Below are 17,660 nucleotides of genomic sequence, written 5' to 3'. Positions count from 1 at the left end.
TCATGGCCTTGGCACTCCCTCTCGACCAGCGTCAGGCTGCACGCAAACAATCGCGGTTGAAATCATGACGTCCAGCAGCAGGACCTTTGCTATCCGCGTCCCCGCGACGTCCGCAAACATTGGCCCAGGGTTTGACGTCGTCGGGCTCTCCCTCTCGCTCTACTTGACCCTCACGGTCACCGTTTCAACCTCTGAATCCGAACGTGCAGCCCCGATCATCACCTACTCCGGCGAAGGCGCCGATGAGGTACCCCTGGACGCGTACAAAAACCTCACCACCCGTGTCGCGCTCTACGTGCTCCGATGCAACGGCGTGCGCACTTTCCCCTCCATCACCACCATGCACGCGCACAACGAGATCCCCTTCGGAAGAGGACTGGGCTCGAGCGGTGCGGCGGTGATAGCGGGAGTCCTGTTGGGAAACGAACTGGGGCAACTCGGGCTGTCTACCGAACGTCTGCTTGACTTCGCGCTCATGGTAGAGCGTCATCCGGACAACGTCACCGCGGCGCTCGTCGGGGGTTTCGTCGGATCGTATCTGCGCGAACTCGATGCAGAGGCGACCGAGGCCGCGAGCGTGCCCCTTAGCGAAGTGCTGCCGGAGTACCCACCGGATGCGGGCGAGGAATGGGGTTTGAACCCTCCCCTGCCGCCTACGGGAATCGGACACTACGTGCGGTTCAAGTGGGAGCAGAGCATCAAGGCGGTCGCGATCATCCCGCAGTTTGAGCTGAGCACCGCAAAAGCACGAGACGTCTTGCCCACCCAATACTCTCGGAAGGACCTGGTACGTCGTCGCGCATGATCATTCCCTGCGCCACCGTAAAGCTCGGTATCTTGTACAGGTGTTCAATCTCCAACGACTAGCGGTACTAACAACGGCGCTCGGTCAATCGCCTCCCGATCCGGAGCTGATCTACGAAGCCATGAAGGACCGGATACATCAGCCTTATCGCAAGACCCTGGTACGCCTTTTTCTCATGGCATGCAACTATGCGCGGCGGGGCTGAATTTCGCGGGGCTGATTTCACTCCAGATTCCCGGCTTGCCCGAAGTCACCAGTCAGATAACACCCCAAACGCATCCCGGTCTACTGGGCATATGCCTGTCCGGCGCGGGCCCAACCATCCTTGCCCTCGCCACAGGAGGCTTCGAAGCGATAGCGGAGGACGCGCGCAAGATCTTCAAGAAGGAGGGCATTGAGGTTGAATGGAAGGTGCTGGAGGTCGTAGGCGGATGTGCTGTAACCCAAAAGTAAATTACATGTATTTAGGAGTGACACCTCGCGACTGCAGATAATAGCAAAGGCAAAGCGAAGTCAGGATTGTAGAGTCATCGAGCGCTACAGGTTGTATATCGGAAGTAACCGGGCCAAATTCAGTGCCTGCCTGCACAGCGGGCACTCCGCCTGGAGGGCACGTTAGTTTCAGGAGTTCCGTACAGTTCACATGGTACTTTCACCTTCTCGCGTCCCCAGCCCACGATGCAGTTCCAGCAAAAGAGGTGTCCGCACTCCGTCGCACAGCTCGACGTCCTCTCTTCGAGGCACAGCGTGCACTGCCGACCTGCTCGCAAAGCCGGCGGGATCAGTGAGATATCGAGGACAGTGTGTTCGTCGTCCTCGGCCTGCACGACGGGCTCCTCGTCCGCGTTCGATGGCCCAAGGAGCGACGAGACGGGCCGGTCGTCCAAGTATGTCTCGCTCGTGGCGTTCAGCTGCGGAACCTTCTGCGAGGGGGGTACGTCTTCCGGTTTTGTCTGCCGGGAGCGGAGGAACACGACGATGCGGTGGATCAGACGGACGGCGAGGAGGACACCGAGCAGTGAATAGGACGGAGGGCGTGTATGCGGGTTTTCCGGCGTCGAGGACAGCTATTCAAGTTTTTTTTCCCCCCGTATCTCGTCATGAAGGGTCCGGGACCATGGAAAGGTAAAGAAGGCTCACATGTCGAATCCCGAGCAAACGCTTCCAGACATCATAATACGTGCCTCGCAGGTAGAACACGGCCAGGTTCACCTCCGACGCGATTTCGAGGGCGGTAGGAAGCGCGTGCATGAGTCTGGCGGTACGCGACGTTCCGTTCGACAGCCGCGCGCCCCATCTTGCAAGCACGTACGACGGCACCGATGGGAGCAGCACGAGGGCGGCACGCAAACGCCAACCCGGGAGTCGTTCGGTTCGCGCCGAATGCTGCCATATGTCGGTGTATTCTTCCCCGAGGCTCTGCGTAGCTGTGTACACCCTTGTCAGAGGGCATGATGAGTGAAATTCATACAGGCGACGCATACCGCGACCGGTCGTGAAGCCATAGTAGACGAGCTTGGTGAAGAGGTCTATCTCCTTGTCCCAGCGGCTCAGCCATCGGGTACCTATGCATCACAAGGTTCAACGCCGGTCCATAGCCTGACCTTGAGGTGCTCACCAAACCAAGAACGGAAGACGTTCTCCGTTTGCTCTCTCAATGAGGCCACATGGAACAGATCGCGCTGATTTGCCCGGACTGCATATAGTTGTTATCACTTCGCCCGGACGATACACCTGCGCCGGAACACACACTAATTTGCGCCTGCTGGGCTCGAGGAAACACGGGCGGACGGTATGCGGACATGGTCGCTGCAGCTCAAGCGCGTACTGACTGACATTCACGCGGGAATGGGCACATGCCAAAAATAGCGCAGGATTCTCTTTGACGATTTGTTTGACCTTAATTATTGACTCATGGTCGCGTTGATCTTACGCTCACGCACGCAAACACAAGTGAGGCATCTGATCCTTTGCATACTACCAGGCAAGACAGAGCAGAGCGAAAGAAAGAACCGCGTGGGCGCGATCACGTATAGTAACACAACAATCGAGAGAGAACGGAGCATGATCATGATCACCAAACAGTCAATTAGTTGACGGTGAACTAGAGAAGCAATCAATCAGCATCGCCTTCCGGTATAATTCATCACGAAGGGGAATGCAGTGTTAACTCACGTAAACGGCGTCGTCGAGCGAACCGTGTTGAGCGACGGCGACGAGTGCAGGCTGGTGGTTCGATGCCGAGTTGATGGTGGAGATCTTGTACACGCCGGCTGGGAGACCGTCGGTGACGTCGGCGGAAAGGACGCCGTTGACGGCAGCGTCGTTCAAGCCCTTGAAGAACGCGAACTTGGTCGGGTCGGTGGGGGTGGTCTGCGCGAGCGAGTCGAGCTGCTCGATGACGACGTGCGAGTGGCCCTGGATGATGCCCTGCGCGTTCACCTGCTGGGGCGCGGCAAAGTAGTTCTCCTGCGCGTTCACGAAGTGGCCGGTCTCGAGGTTGTTGATCGCGAGCTGGACGGTGAAGGCCTGGTTCGCCTTGAGCGACGTGTCGCCGTTGGGCGGGAACACGAACTTGCTAGAGGGCATCACCGTGTTCGCGGCGATCTGGCCCATGGGCGCGGGGTTGCAGGAGCCGGTGGTGATCTGCTTTCCGTTGGTGATGGTCTGGCCGGCGCAGAAGTTGATGAAGTTGTTCGTGGACGTGAGGGACGCGACCTGGCCGGCGGCGGGGACATCCTGACCGTCGTTGGCGAAGCCGGTGGCGATCACCGACGGGTCAAGCGTGAGGGACGATTGGATGTCGCCGGCGGGGGGAGTAGCCTATCAAATAGATCATTTCAATCTCATGTACGCCCGAACGAAGGAAAATCGCATACAGTGGCTGTAGCCGTGCTGTTGTCAGCACCGGCAGCAGCGGTGGCGTTGCCGGCGTTGTTTGCAGCAGCACCAGCAGCACCGGCAGCCGCACCCGCGGCGGCACCAGCAGCGCCAGCAGCAGCAGCGCCCTTGCCCTTGCCACCGGCGGCTTGGGCACCCTTACCGCCATTGAAGCCAAAGCCGCCTGCGCCGGCGCGGTTGCCGCCGCGCTGCCGTGCCCAGACGCTCCCGCTGGAACTTGACGGGGCAGCCTCGACCTGGGAGGCGAGGACGGGGAGGAGAGCAAGAAGGACCAGAGAGAACCTCATTGTGTATTTAGTCGAGGACGAAGGCTTGCTTCACAGAAGGCTGGAAAAGACAGGAAGGTGAAGGGCGCAGGATCCTCTGGGGCTGCAGCGACGAGAGCAAGGCAGTAGCGGCGGTAAGCACGCTTATCGGTGGGGCCAGTACGAGTGTATACGCACCGAAGGGGAGCAAACAGCACAGCTGCCGGGAGCAAAACGTGAGGGGAAGGGGGAAGAATGAAGGGTTACCGCTGTCCGGGCATGCCAGGTCTTATAAGGCGCCCCGAACGTCGCACGCTGATTCGTTGAGGCGCGGGAGCGATGGCAACGAAGAGAACGCGGTAAGAAATCCACCGACTGTCACTCCTGCAGGGGCTTCTTTGGGGTTCTATTGAGCTATTCTTACCATGGGAACAAGTGGAGTCCACTGTGAGAGTGATCCCCGGGGCCATGCCAAGCCAAAGTCTGCGCCGGTCTCAGCACAGCAACGCAGTGCCGTTGATTGACCTCCGCAGGGGCAAAGCTCGAGCGTCAAGCCCGCAGGATCGCGAGCGGAGGGAGATATGACGCTTGCTCACCGAGTGGAATATGACGCCGAGATTGCCGACGTGCGTTCTCTTGCGACGGAGCTTTCCATTCGACTGGACCAGGAGTGCGACGCGACCGTCCGACGAATCCAGACTCCGCGCGGTGTGATGGATACAACACGCGAACGAATCACGCTTTATCGCGTCGACCGCGACCTGCATCACTCATCCGTCCGCTGGACCCAAGTCAAAGGACGCCCCGTCATCTCGAGCACACGGCGTGGCGAATGAGGCGCACATCGATGTATCCAAAGACTGCCGACAAAACGTACATGCGGGTATACAATGCGTGGGTGTGATTATGCTATACTTCAATAAATTACGCGTGCGCCGCTTCCCAAGATCCCAAACGTGAAGACGCGGTACGTGGCTTAGTTGATCGTGAACTAGATGAGGGCAACAGATGCGTGAGTATCGCGTCGAGGCGGCACATTGGGGGAGGAAAAGAACTCACGTATACAGCGTCGTCAAGAGATCCGTGCTGCGCAATGGGAACGAGCGCCGGCTGGTGGTTAGCGGCCGAGTTGATGGTCGACACCTTATAAGCACCAGCGGGCAGACCACCGGTAACGTCAACGGAGAGGACGCCGTTAACGGCAGCGTCGTTCAAGCCCTTGAAGAACGCGAACTTGGTCGGGTCGGTGGGGGTGGTCTGTCCCAGGGAGTCGAGCTGCTCAACGACGACGTGCGAGTGACCCTGGATCTGGCCGGCCGCGTTGAGCTGCTGGGGCGCGGCAAAGTAGTTCTCCTGCGCGTTCACGAAGTGGCCGGTCTCGAGGTTGTTGATCGCGAGCTTGATGGTGAATGCCTGGTTCGCCTTCAGGGACGCGTCGCCGTTGGGCGGGAAGACGAATTTGCAGGACGGCATCGCGGTCGTGGCGGGGAGCTGACCCATCGGCGCGGGGTTGCAAGAGCCGGTGGTGATCTGCTTTCCGTTGGTGATGGTCTGGCCGGCACAGAAGTTGATAAAGTTGTTGGTCGACGTGAGCGATGCGACCTGGCCTGCGGCGGGGACGTCCTGGCCGTCGTTGGCGAAGCCGGTGGCGACCACGGACGGGTCGAGGGTCAGCGACGACTGGATGTCGGTGCTGCCCGCCGCGTTGTCGACGGTCGCAGCGGCGGTGTCGGTAGACGCCGCCGCGGCCGAGGTCGAAGAGGCCGCCGCGTCCGTGGTCGAGGCAGCGGTCGCGTCGGGGTCAGAGGCAGCCGCGAAGCGCGCGTCGATGTCAGCTTGGGTCGTGCAGGCGATGCTGGTACCGGCGCTGTTGACGTTGGGCAGAGCCGCGCACCTACGCAAGTTTTGATAATCAATGTCCGACGGGGGGGTTCGCGGTTCAGAAACGCCACTTACTTCGTGGTGGGTGCGCAGTCTTGGGCGACCAACTTGCCTTGGCTGCACGGCGCGAACTGCGAGCCGATGCAAGCGTCCACGGTGCAGGCATCGCCAACCTTGAAAGAGGCGAACTTGGTGCTGATTAAATCCGTCAGCAATGCCGAAACCAGCGTGGAACGCCACGGATAGCGCGTACTTCAAAGCTGCGGCATCCTTGCCGTTTTGGATCTGCTGGGGCGTCGCCCGGCGTTGATGGGGGCGGGCGGAGACCGCGAGGGAGAGCGCAAGCGCAACGAAGACTGAGGTACGCATGATTGAGAGTATAGCAAGGTAATCCGGGAGTACGTGGGGAGTCGGGTAAGGAACGTTAGTCGAAGGATAGACACCGGGTCAAGTCGTTCGTCGTAAAGACTGGCGGTGGACGATGCCTGATCGTGAACCGGGAAAGATGTGCAGGAGAAAGAGGTGACCTATCGAATAAAAAGGTGAGGGGACAATGGCGGCCACCCGCATCTTATAAAGGAGGAGCGTGAATGGCTGAATGGCCGTGGATCGAGCTGGATCGAGCCCAAGACGGGGTGATGCTGTGCCGACTTCGTTCCGATGGCTTCGCCGTGTGCGGCCTCGCATCACATCTTTTGATGAGACTCGGATGGACCTAACTCTCGGAACGAAACCAGTGCCACGATGGCCTGCCGATGCCGGCAACCGTTGCCAGATACACTTCGACTCGAGACCATCTCAAACACCACATGTGCGGTTGAACGGTCATCCATCGCAATGGATACGAAGTACGGTCACGTTACCACTGTGAAACCATGCTTTGTTACCTCAGGTGGTCCGGCTATAATTGAGCTGCACGGCCGCCTTCCACAAGAGAGGCGAAGAACTCGCCGATCCTAGCGCAGCGCATCGCCTTGCCTCGTGCGAACTCAAGTTCAAGCAGCACTGCCCTGATCACGGCTTCAGCATTCGAAGAACTTGAGCTGCATACTGCAGCTTGGGCAAAACACGGGCATCTCGTGCCTTGCTCGAGAAAAATGCCTCGCCAGAGTAGGAAACCCGGCCTGCAAGATCGTGCAGTAAAGCAACGGTCATCAAGTTCGCGCAGTAACCGCGTCGCCCTCTTGGATCTGAAATCAAACCCAACCGACTCGAATATTGACGATTTGTGGTCTGCGCAGCTGTCGACTGTTCTTTGCCTGCTAGCTGTACTTTATGCTCATGGCGACGACGCTGGTACGCAACGTTATGCCAAGCCCGACCGTTTCCAGTTGGGACGCGGTCCTGCGTCATCATGCCCAGTCGAAACGCCGTCTGAGCAGGGCGGAGCAGAGCTGAGCAAGGTAGCACCGCCGCTCTGCTCAGTTCACGTCAGCTGGGCTCAGCGAAAAGCGACTAAGACGCTGAGCAGTGCTGAGCACAACTGAGCAGGATGGAATCTATATGAGCAGAACTGACCATAGCTGCGTATATAGATATGCCTTCCAGATGGTTTGATACAGTATAGAAAAACTGTTTTATATTATTCACCATCTACGTAATTTACATGAATTTATCCTGAGATACTCGGCACCGGCCAATCTACGCAGTGGGATCATAGTGACCAGTTGTCGAATACAGGTACCAGCGCAGCAGCGTCTCTACGCTACAGACAGTGCGAGTGAGCTGGGTATTGAGCCAATCGTGGATGTCACAAACATACCGGGTTGCCACCTCGCACTCCTGATGATCTTGCCTGCACACACCTGTACAGCAGACAACAGGGAAGCCATGGTCAACGTAAGTTTGGAAACGGCATGGCGAGAGCGCGCGCACGTAACGCTGCAAGGACGGCAAAGTACACGACGGGGCGGGCCCGCGGTCTAGTTGTGGACCCGACTGACCACTGTTGTTGGGTGGCCTTGCCCTTGTGATCTGAGTTGCATGCGCGATGAGTTACTACCAGCCGACGAGTCGGCGATCACGTACCGGGAAGCACAACACCAAGAAGATGCCTGCACACCATATAAGCTCTTCAACCCATTGAGGCTAGCTTATATGCGCATTTACCTACCTTCGTTTCGCTCTCAGACGGAAACCACGGGCTAGGATGACGGTGATATTGAATTTCGTTGGTGCTCTTCGACATAAAGCCGAACTTGCGCTCCCGTGGCATGGCACCATGTCTTGACCTGTTGTGATATTCTCTGTTGCATAGACTCGCCATTCTTGCTCTACGGTGTCGCGTGAGCCTCAGCATGTGCATATAGTCAAGGAAAACACGGCAGGCACGAGTGTTTCGTACAGCAAGTATGCAGCTGAGCAGCTGTAGTGCTAATTCACACACAGGCCGCTACAGCCTCGCAGGATTTGCCATTCATCTGTCATAGATAGCTTGCGCTGACACAGTGAGTCATGAGTTGCGTGGGTGTGGGCATTGGCGTAGGCGGGGGATGGTGGTGGTAGGAGGACAAGAAGCGTCCGGCGCGACTTGGGCAAAATTCTTTCCAAGTCTCTCATTTTCGCTGTACCTCCATGGGAGCCAGATCGGGACGTCGAAGTTTCGTAGATTTCGGCATCGTTGCGAAGTTGTGTACAACGAAGTCAAAAATGGACAAAACGAGCTCAAAAGGGCCACGATCTGTGATTAAGGTTGTGGAAGATCCATCCAGCTCAGTCCTGCTCATACGTGCTCAGCACGATCTTATTCTCCTCAGCTCTCGTCTGAGCTCCTCAGCTGGTGTTTTGACTGGGCATCATGGCTCTGAGAGGGCCAGACCGCTTTGATGAATCGCGCGTCTGAAACCCTCGGCGGACTATATGATTGGGACATAATCGCCGACCGACGCAGCGCGCTTCAGGATGAGGCAGGCGCGGTGCCCGTTGTGGTAATGCCATCGGTCCGGGAGAGCGGCCCGGTGTCGCCGGGGTTCGCCTTACACCGATCTCTTTACCCTCGTCGCTCCGACCAGAGCAACGTCCACCAATTCATCCCGACTCTCCCCCGTCCGCAAACGAATACAAAGAGCCATGGTCACCATCACAGTGGACGCGATCTTGTTCGACATGGATGGGTGAATGTCCCTTCCTCTTTCGGGCACCCGGAGCGCTGGGCTGGGCCTTCCTCATCATTCTCCGGAATCATCTCATGCCCCGCTCAGTACGCTAATAGACTCTACTCCGGGAGTGTACAAAGCATGGAACACGTTCGCGCGCGATTACGACCTGAACGCGACCGAGGTCGCGCATGCTTCGCACGGTCGGAGGTTGGACGACACGCTCAAGGAGTGGTGCAAGATCGACGACGAGGACAAGTTGCAGGTACGCGCTGTGCCACACTTAACGCGCATCATGTCTGATCATCGTTGTGGCTAGGCTGAGATCGTACGATTTGAGGACGAGGTGCTCGAAGGAGGACCGACCGTTCTCCCCGGAGTTCACGCCCTATTGAAGCAAGTAAGCGTCCGATTTCTACCTCCTAACATCAACGCCATCTCATATGCCGTTTTGAGATCCGTGACGGTGCTTCAGACCAATCTCATGGCTGGACAATCGTAACTTCGGGTTCGTCCCTGCTCGCCGCGCCCAGAAGTCCCGTAACTTGACCGGTTTCACCAGCCTCGAACATCTACACGCCCAAAGCTCTTAGTCGATGTGGTATCGACTTGCCTCCCGCGGGCTTAGTCACCTCCAACGACGTGTCGGCTGGCAAACCGCATCCGGACCCCTACCTCGCCGGCGCGAAGAAATGCGGAGTCGATCCGAAGAACTGTGAGATTCATCTAATACCTCCATAATTCTCCGGCACTCGTATAACTGACTTCTTCTGGGGCAGGTTTGGTGGTAGAAGATGCCCCGTCCGGCTTGAAGGCCGGGCGGGCGGCCGGCGCGAAGACGCTAGCAGTGTGCACGTCCCATACGCGGGAGTATCTCGAAAAGTCGGATGCGAAGCCGGACTACATTGTCCAGGATTTAACGAAGTTCGTGCCATTCCATCGTGGCCATGGGTATTGTATGGCTCATGTTGATCTGATCCAGAGTCAGCGTCAACTGGAAGGTTGGAAAGTTGGAGGTAACGATCGACGAATCATAGTAAGATCGCGGTCCGTCGAAACGGAACAAGGATAGATCTTAGTAGAGTTCGATGGATGCCAAGTAGATGAGGTAGATGCCTTGCTCGATCTGCGATGGTGCACGATGTTCGTCAGATACTACATTCGAGAGCTAGATGCGAGCAACAACTGTTTATGTACGTGGGCATCTATCGTGCGAGGGCAAACGGATACACATTCGGCATCATCAAGCAATCATTAGGTCCCTTCCGATGCATCCTGGCAAGAACTTTTGGTGTGTTTACTTCGCCTCCGGCGCGTCCTCGAGCGGCGGTGGGCCCTCGTCGTCGGAATCGTCCTCGGGCTCTTCGCCCGAAGGTCCGGCGCCACCTGCAGCACCCATCTGGGCCATCATCTGCAAATTTATGCGTCAGCCAATCGGTATGATCTACCACTTTGATACGAGACGGACCTTTTCGAAGTCCATACCGCCCATACCGCCCATACCAGGCATGCCACCCATACCGCCCATGCCTGGCATACCGCCCATGCCCGGCATTCCGCCCATACCACCCATGCCGCCCATCGGGTCAAAGTCGTCGTCGGGCGCAGGCTCGGCGCCGGTCTGCTCGTCCTCGTCGACCCACTTGCTAAAGTCGGTCTTGATAAAGTGGCTCTTGACCTTCTCCTTCGTGATGCGTGGCCAGTACTCCGTCTTGAGCTCCTTCTTGCGCAGGATGAGCGCGAACGAGCGGCTCGTCAAACGCTTGGAGGATTCCTGTTATGAATCGGGGCATTGAGATGGTGCGCATGTATGCGAGAGCGTGATGCGGGACATACCTCGGGGACGACCTCGCCGAAGAAGTCGAGGTCGAAGGCGAAATCGCGTTGCTCGGTGCTACACGCAACACACCGGACCATCAGAATCGCGTACTTTGCGAGCGCGTACACCGTGGGGGAACAGGCGCTTACCTACCGGCTTTCGCCTTGAACGAAAGCTTTGTCGGAGTAAGATCATATTGGAGTGTGCTCTCGACGATGTCTGGCAAGTTGATGGTCAAGTATATGATGTTCTATTGTCGTCATGCAAGTATTGTATGAGCCCATCCGAACCGATGCCAAATTATTGGTGCGTGCAGGCGCGTACCTTGCTCGCATCGGAGTCGCTGCTGCGCTGCGCCCAGAGAACCTCAGGATGTTGGGCCATTTTGTTATCGACGAGATGCGGAAGAAAAGGACAGTCGCGTGGTTCAAAGAAACGAAAAGGCGTGAGTTTGGGGGTCGTGTATGCCAGGCCGCTGAGTGAATGGAGACTAAAGTAGGGGGACGCGCGCACTTGCAGGCGTAAATGACGTCTGGAAGCGACCAGAACGCCGGAGAATCTCATCGCGATGGATCTTCCGATCCAGTGGGCACATGATTGGCTTTAGGGCAGGCGGCAGTCGAGCTCGGAGAAGCAGGCACGCTCTACTAAACGCCGACTGCGACCTCGACTGTCTATACGGAGGGAAGAACGCAATCGTCGTCGTGCCGACATGTGGCGAGTAGCTGTCGTTCTCGCCGGTACCGCACAACTGACATCTTAATCAGGTGCACTCGGTGGTACCTTCCACTCCTCCTCCTCCCGCTGCCCACCGCGCCCGCCTACTTTCTAGTCCTCTTTCTCTTCACGCTCACGCTACACGCCCAGCCATGCTTCTACTGCATCTGCCTCCTCACGGCTCTCTTCCTATCCTCCTGCTCGCGGCACCCCGTCCCGCTCTCCGCGCCCATGTCTTCCTCCCCGACTCTTGGAGAAGCACCCGCGACTACCTTTGCTGACGCGCTGCGTGCCCTGATGCCCGACCTCGATGCACGCCTAGCGGCCGCAGACGTGCCGCTCCCTGCCTCGCTCGAGCTGTGCGACCGGTGCTTCGTCGACTTTGCGGGGTCCGAGAGCGTATTCGAGCCGTTCAACGTCACCCGGTGGGAGTGGCGGAGCGTGGAGCAGCTCAAGGCGGACCTGGAACGGCGGGAGAGGGAGTACTGGGAGCGGGTGCGCTCTGAGGCGGGTGAGGATGGGTCCCCGACGGAACTGGACCGTGCCGCTCCCGACGACGGGACTGGAGCGACGGCGGCGCGGACACGTTCTGGAACATGGCGGGGCGCGTTCAGCTGGCTCAAGGGCAGCTCTATCGGGCAGCCCGTACCCGGAGGCGAGCCGTCACCGGCTCCGAGGGAGGCAGCGGCGCCTTCCGACGCAACGCGCGAGCCGGCGCAGAAGCTGCCGTGGCTGAGGAAGGAATACGACCTCCGTCCATTTGGATTCGACATTATACTCGACTTTGGGTGGTCAAGGACTTTGGATACGTGACGAGGGATCTTTCTCCCATCGCGCACCTTGTACAGTACGATCACTGCAAGTATCTTTGATGCATATATGCACGATTACGTGCCTCGTACCCCTCAGCTTCATCTTGAGAGAGTTGAGCATGCGCGTTCCTACATTACAACGCTCTAGTTTAGACAAGATAACTTGGCGACTACGGCGTCAACTTTGCCTCCGCTAGCAACTCCTCCCACTGGAATTTCTCCGGTTCCTCGTGGAACACCCTCAAGAGCTCCTCCGCCTTCCTCCTCCCCTCCACTGTCTCGCCCTGCTGCTCTCCCCACAGGTAAAACTTCTGCACGCCCATCGCCAGCATCTGAGCGTCCTCCTGACCGAGCAGGTACCGCACGTCGCCAGCCCCAGCCCCCTCTCCGGCCGAGGCCGCTGAGGGCGTGATCTCGCCGCGGAGGAGGACGACGCCGTGCGAGCGCGCGAGGTCGGGGTAGAATGTGAGTACGAGGTGCGGCGTCGCGAACGTCTGGCGGAGTTTGTATTCGCCCAGGGGAGTGAAGAGCACCGTAGACGTGTGCGGGTTCGCTGCTTCTCCTCCGCTTGCCGAAGACGAGACGGGGAAAAGCGCGGTCTCGGACTCGTAGGTCGGTGTCGCCGGAGCGCCGTGGAACGCCCACTGCATGTAGAAAAACTCGTGAGCCTGGTCGCCACCGTCCGGCCGCTGCTGTGGGTCTGTTGTGGTACGGGGGAGGGGGAGGATAAAGGATGGGTAGCGCCGTGCGCGGGTGAGCATCTGCTCGTAGGTCGGCGCTGGTACGGTTGCGCAGAGGAAGCCGCGGCCGGTGCCGGAGGAGCGCGAGGCGTGATATGCTGTCCATAACGCTTGGATCTGAGCGGGCGTATGCGGGGTAGAGAGCAGCTTTGGAAGATTGAAAAGTTGCGAGAGTGGCTATGGTAACGCATATGATTTGGTCAAGGAGATTCGAGGGAGGTGAAGGGGATTCGAACATACCTTAACGGGAGAACTGTCTTTACGCGCTCTAGGCTGGGACAAAGGAGACGACCCTGCAATACTAGCGCCAGCCGTCGACGTCGACGAGCTTTTCCCATTGCTGATAGCCTGTGCCGATGGCCCTGCGGACGTAGCGGCTTGTCGGCGTTTGGCAAGCTCCTCCTCACGCAACTTGGCCCGGAGCTGCTCAACGCTCAGCCCTCGCCTGCAGGACGGATTATTCACCTGTAAGGATCATCATGATACAGTCGGAGAGCAGGAGCAAGTACCTCACTCCTCGGCAACTTTCTGCAGTTTGTCTGCATACTTGGCGGTGTAATCGTGCTGCCAACGACAGGCTGGGATCCAGGAGCTCAACGGTCCGAAGGTTCGTGTTCGCGAGTGAGAAACACGCCTAGCGATGTGTCGCAGACGTCCTGTCGCCGCAACGAACGACATCCTCGGCGAAGGTAGTCGGTGAGCAAAGCAGAAAAAGTCGGCCTGTGTCCGGACCGCGCTTGACATCATCCACTCGCGTCCGAGTTCTCGCTGGCTCCCTGCCTCGCCTCTTCCAGCATCTCGTCCTTGGTCGCCTCCTTCCCTCCTTCACAATTGACGTTGAGGACTATATTATCCCTTCACTTATCCTGTCTCAATAACGTATCGTCACAACGCGGTGGTGTGCGCATAGCACCGCGACGCACGCGACGCGAAACGGGAGTCTTCGGGAACCGCCGCGACCTCGCCAGGCGACGACCACCTACTTTGCGACGCGTTCGGGCACTGGGGATAACGAGGCAACATGGCTCAAGACGAGCGCGACCGCGATAGAGCACGAAAGCGCAATCCTCGCGCTGCCCTCGACCCGCTCGTCACCGGGCAGTCTGCCTCATCTTCCTCGCAGCGCACGGGCACGAGCAAGCTCGACATCGTCGGCCGCGCGATCATGGCACCCTTCTCACACCGGCGCGGAGACTCGTCCAAGATACTCGCAGACCGTACGTATTTTGTGCCCCCCCCCCTCTCGTAGATGAAAACCACGCGGAGGACGCACGGCTGCATTCAGATGTGCATATACTCATAGTACTTTTTTTGCTCCTGTGTAGTCGCACCCGCACTCATGACCCCACGCATGATGACCGCCGCCGCAACCGTCTCGGCTCGACCGGGAGCCCGCGCGTCGATCGCGAACGCCATGCCGCGCACCGCCATGGACTTCGCCACCCTCGGGCGTGCGCCTGTGCAGGCCGTGCGGATTTCGCTCGGCGGACGGCGGGTCACGTCGCGCGACCTGCAAATCGTCGAAGCGACGGATGAGCTACTGAACCTCTCCCTGGGCGAAGACGATGACGGGAGCAATGAAGGAGCTGAAGAAGAGGGCCGGATGGGGCCGGATAGGGGCAAGGGCGGGATGAAGCCGAGTGTTAGCTTGCTGAGGGGATTTGAGGCGACTATTCCGAGCGCGGAGAAGGGCAAGAGCCGAAGGCGGCAAGCACGGAGTGTGGACACGCCGAAGATGGGGTTGAAGCGCTTGGGAATGAGTGCACGGGGTATGCTGGCGGAAGACGAGGAGAGGGAGAGCGTGGCGAGCGAGGAGGACGTGGTAATTGTCGGGCGGAAGCGCGGCGTGAGACCGAAGCAGAAGAGGAAAGGGAGGGAGAGCCTAAGTGCAATGAAGACGCTGGGGAAGGAGGAGCTCACCAGGCAGACCGAAGAAATCTTGCGGGATAAGGAGAACATTCACGTTCGACGCGTCCGTGCTTTTCTTCATCTCCTCGCGATGCTAACTGCTGAACCGAGGTTTGCGCAGAGTCTGATCAACAACGACATTGCGGAAATCACGCACAAGATTGAAACGCTGGACGCGTTGCGCTCCAAGCTCGAGAAGGACCTGCTCAAGCTGCAGGAAGATGAGCTCGAGCTCGACGATGAGTGTATGCGTTATCCGTTATTATCGTTCACTGTGCGATCGCTCACATATTGTCACGCGCAGTGCAAGGGGTTCAGGAGAGGCTGGAGTTTGAGGAAACTGCCCGGCGACCACCAGCAGTCCCTGCTCAGGCGGCGCCGACCCCTCATATAGCCCAGAGCTCGAGACGACGCAAGGGTGCGCTTTTAAATGTCTACGCTCGTACGAAGGTGATTGATACATCGCACAGGTCCCGCATTCTTACCCTCCGAGCACGATGAATTACCTCCTGGGGTAGCATTCATGGTCAGTCTCCCCCTGACCGACTGCCCCTGCAACTAAAACATGCGCCAAACAGACCCTCCAAGGGCACGAGACGCCCATCACCGCCCTCGACTTCTCCGAGCCGTACGGTACGCTCGTCTCCGCCTCTGCCGACGACCCTCACCCGCGCGTCTGGGACCTGCTCTCTGGCACGGTGCTCGGCCGGCTCAGCGGGCACATCGACACCGTTAAGTGTCTGCAGGTCGAGGACCATGTGTGCCTGACCGGCGCCGCAGACGGATCCGTGCGTTTGTGGGATCTGCGGCGCGTAGGCGATGACGAGGCGGAGGAGGACGAATGGGAGCGCGAGGGGACGGTGCTCAGCCTGAGCGATGTCGCGGAGGAGGAGGGCGAAAGTGAGTTCGGCGAGTTCGGGGAGGTGGTCCGGAGGGAGACGAACAGCAATGGAAAGGGTAAAGCGAAGGCGAAGGTCGCCGAACAGGAGGAGGCGGGCCCCTGTGTGAGAGTGCTCGAGGGGCACACGAAAGCCGTGACGGCGCTCTACTTCGAGGACGACTGCCTGGTCAGTACGCTCTCCTTTGCTCGCACCATTGCAGCAGCTCCGCTCAAACCCCAAATAGGTTACGGGTGCGTCAGACAAGACACTCCGCCAATGGGACCTCAAGACGGGCCAGTGCGTGATGACGATGGACATCCTCTGGGCGATCTCGCACCCGCCGCCATCGGCTTCGCCCGCCTTCATCGCGCCCTTCAGCGGCCTTGCCGCTGCCGCAGGCAATTTCTCCGTGCCCATGCCGCCTGCCGCGGACGGGAGCTGGGACATGTACACTGACTTCGTGGGTGGGGTTCAGTTCTGGGGCTATGCGCTCGTGAGCGGCAGCGGGGACGGCGCGGTGAGAATGTGGGACAGTGAGTGTTTCTTGACTCGTTCTTGCTACATCGTAATGGAACTGATCGACCTTGCCAGTGAGGACGGGCCAACCACATAGGACGTTGATGGGGCATACCGGACCTGTGACGTGCCTTCAGTTCGATGAGCTTCACGTAGTCAGCGGCAGCCTTGATAAGTCTGTTCGGGTCAGTCACTTTTGCAACGTCTGTCGTATGAGCCATCCCTGATGTTTCCACTGCGATAGATATGGGACTTGCGCACTGGCGGCGTGTTCGAGACGCTCAAATACGACCACGCAGTGACTGCAGTGCAGTTCGACACCAGGAAAATCTTGGCGGCTACGGGAGAGAACGGCGTCAAAGTGAGTTCCTGGTGTTTACCACGTGAACCGCTCCGTATCCCAATGCGACCACGACGCGCAGATTTACAATCGCACGAGCATGCAACACTCGACTCTGACGACCAATGGACACATTAAGCCCATGGAGAGGCTGCGGTACATCGACCGCTACCTCGTCACGGGCGCGCGGGACGCGACGGTCAAGATCTGGGCGTTGTGAGGTGTCGGGAATGTTCTTAGCGGGCGCGGCGAACAGGACACGGTCGCATTTTTGCTTTCTCTGCTTTGTCACTCTGCTCCGTCACAGCATAAATGTAGCATAAACAGCATCTCATATCTCGTCGAATTGAATAGATATCGTGCGCATCATAGGTGCAAATATGGTGAACATCATCTGGCAAGCTTGCCCTGCGCCCTACTACTACTAACATACGTGAAGGAAAGGAAGTGTGGCTAGGCACCACGATGGGTCAGTTGTTGCACAATGACGACTCCTCGGTACCGATTCTTGACGGGAACAAACTCGACCGTGGGGTGCATCGATGCCTTGGTAAGGCTTTCTTTAGTCGACGCTACACTTAGACAGAAGAGCCTATGAGCCGCATGCCATTGCGTATCGGACAAGCGCCCAGAACAGCCGATCAGCAGTCCAGAGTGGTCGAGTTTGAGCAGAGTTCATGCGTGCAAGTCCTCGGAGCATCCACGTATGGCACGACGCACTCAACAGTTCATGTTCTATGACGGCCACCTGCATGGCCAGATCAATCAGCGCTCGAAGGAGTGTTGCGAAGGAAGTAGAGAAGAGAGGCAGCGCAACCTCGCTCGAGTGGACTCCCAAACGTCGTCAGCTGTGCCTGGATCCGCGGCCAAGTACCTACACAACGATTGCGAACAACGTGGTGTGAGCAGGATCTAGAAGTAAGCCTTATGCCTGGGCGGAAGTTGTGTGTACCCAGCTCTTATCCGAACGCCGCTGGAACGCAATATGTTTAGGTCGCGC

General features: G+C 58.4%; 9 protein-coding genes across 9 annotated transcripts; 4 read left to right on the top strand and 5 right to left on the bottom strand.

The window, feature by feature from the left end:
• The first annotated feature begins 28 nt into the window (after positions 1 to 28).
• Positions 29 to 1,311, top strand: PUNSTDRAFT_48410 (homoserine kinase). The gene is made up of 3 exons (XM_007378295.1): positions 29 to 787; positions 846 to 965; positions 1,037 to 1,311. The coding sequence occupies exons 1-3, from the start codon at positions 65 to 67 to the stop codon at positions 1,256 to 1,258; spliced, it is 1,065 nt and encodes a 354-aa protein (XP_007378357.1). The 5' UTR covers positions 29 to 64; the 3' UTR covers positions 1,259 to 1,311.
• Positions 1,312 to 1,342: 31 nt separating this feature from the next.
• On the bottom strand, positions 1,343 to 2,609 carry PUNSTDRAFT_56754 (uncharacterized protein; the record flags this gene model as incomplete). The annotated part of the gene is made up of 6 exons (XM_007378294.1): positions 1,343 to 1,408; positions 1,462 to 1,872; positions 1,946 to 2,232; positions 2,290 to 2,370; positions 2,424 to 2,501; positions 2,558 to 2,609. The coding sequence occupies 6 exons, from the start codon at positions 2,607 to 2,609 to the stop codon at positions 1,343 to 1,345; spliced, it is 975 nt and encodes a 324-aa protein (XP_007378356.1).
• Positions 2,610 to 2,894: 285 nt separating this feature from the next.
• PUNSTDRAFT_129123 (uncharacterized protein) lies at positions 2,895 to 3,993 on the bottom strand (the record flags this gene model as incomplete). Its single annotated transcript, XM_007378293.1, has 3 exons — positions 2,895 to 2,909; positions 2,981 to 3,628; positions 3,685 to 3,993. 3 exons carry the CDS (start codon positions 3,991 to 3,993, stop codon positions 2,895 to 2,897), a joined length of 972 nt encoding a protein of 323 aa, XP_007378355.1.
• Positions 3,994 to 4,784: 791 nt separating this feature from the next.
• Positions 4,785 to 6,340, bottom strand: PUNSTDRAFT_94490 (uncharacterized protein). The gene is made up of 4 exons (XM_007378292.1): positions 6,086 to 6,340; positions 5,908 to 6,027; positions 5,011 to 5,845; positions 4,785 to 4,942 (listed from the first exon to the last, which is right to left on the bottom strand). Exons 1-4 carry the CDS (start codon positions 6,199 to 6,201, stop codon positions 4,928 to 4,930), a joined length of 1,086 nt encoding a protein of 361 aa, XP_007378354.1. The 5' UTR covers positions 6,202 to 6,340; the 3' UTR covers positions 4,785 to 4,927.
• Positions 6,341 to 8,949: 2,609 nt separating this feature from the next.
• PUNSTDRAFT_59664 (HAD-like protein) lies at positions 8,950 to 9,964 on the top strand (the record flags this gene model as incomplete). Its single annotated transcript, XM_007378291.1, has 6 exons — positions 8,950 to 9,192; positions 9,247 to 9,327; positions 9,384 to 9,435; positions 9,490 to 9,642; positions 9,707 to 9,851; positions 9,910 to 9,964. The coding sequence occupies 6 exons, from the start codon at positions 8,950 to 8,952 to the stop codon at positions 9,962 to 9,964; spliced, it is 729 nt and encodes a 242-aa protein (XP_007378353.1).
• Positions 9,965 to 10,224: 260 nt separating this feature from the next.
• PUNSTDRAFT_129120 (HSP20-like chaperone) lies at positions 10,225 to 11,130 on the bottom strand (the record flags this gene model as incomplete). Its single annotated transcript, XM_007378290.1, has 5 exons — positions 10,225 to 10,338; positions 10,396 to 10,701; positions 10,764 to 10,821; positions 10,896 to 10,996; positions 11,071 to 11,130. The coding sequence occupies 5 exons, from the start codon at positions 11,128 to 11,130 to the stop codon at positions 10,225 to 10,227; spliced, it is 639 nt and encodes a 212-aa protein (XP_007378352.1).
• Positions 11,131 to 11,314: 184 nt separating this feature from the next.
• Positions 11,315 to 12,365, top strand: PUNSTDRAFT_139978 (uncharacterized protein; the record flags this gene model as incomplete). The annotated part of the gene is made up of 2 exons (XM_007378289.1): positions 11,315 to 11,331; positions 11,514 to 12,365. 2 exons carry the CDS (start codon positions 11,315 to 11,317, stop codon positions 12,274 to 12,276), a joined length of 780 nt encoding a protein of 259 aa, XP_007378351.1. The 3' UTR covers positions 12,277 to 12,365.
• An 80-nt stretch (positions 12,366 to 12,445) lies between these two features.
• Positions 12,446 to 13,456, bottom strand: PUNSTDRAFT_58638 (ATP11-domain-containing protein; the record flags this gene model as incomplete). Its single annotated transcript, XM_007378288.1, has 2 exons — positions 12,446 to 13,192; positions 13,256 to 13,456. Coding segments are annotated over 2 exons (948 nt in total), but the record flags the coding sequence as incomplete, so codon positions are not given.
• A 988-nt stretch (positions 13,457 to 14,444) lies between these two features.
• Positions 14,445 to 16,880, top strand: PUNSTDRAFT_57829 (WD40 repeat-like protein; the record flags this gene model as incomplete). Its single annotated transcript, XM_007378287.1, has 9 exons — positions 14,445 to 14,987; positions 15,045 to 15,168; positions 15,228 to 15,341; positions 15,394 to 15,437; positions 15,502 to 15,990; positions 16,049 to 16,337; positions 16,396 to 16,505; positions 16,565 to 16,681; positions 16,743 to 16,880. The coding sequence occupies 9 exons, from the start codon at positions 14,445 to 14,447 to the stop codon at positions 16,878 to 16,880; spliced, it is 1,968 nt and encodes a 655-aa protein (XP_007378349.1).
• Positions 16,881 to 17,660: the final 780 nt, after the last annotated feature.

Source organism: Punctularia strigosozonata (assembly GCF_000264995.1).
Source record: "Punctularia strigosozonata HHB-11173 SS5 unplaced genomic scaffold PUNSTscaffold_1, whole genome shotgun sequence".
Lineage (NCBI taxonomy): Eukaryota > Fungi > Basidiomycota > Agaricomycetes > Corticiales > Punctulariaceae > Punctularia > Punctularia strigosozonata.
This window is presented reverse-complemented; position numbering and strand designations above follow the sequence as displayed.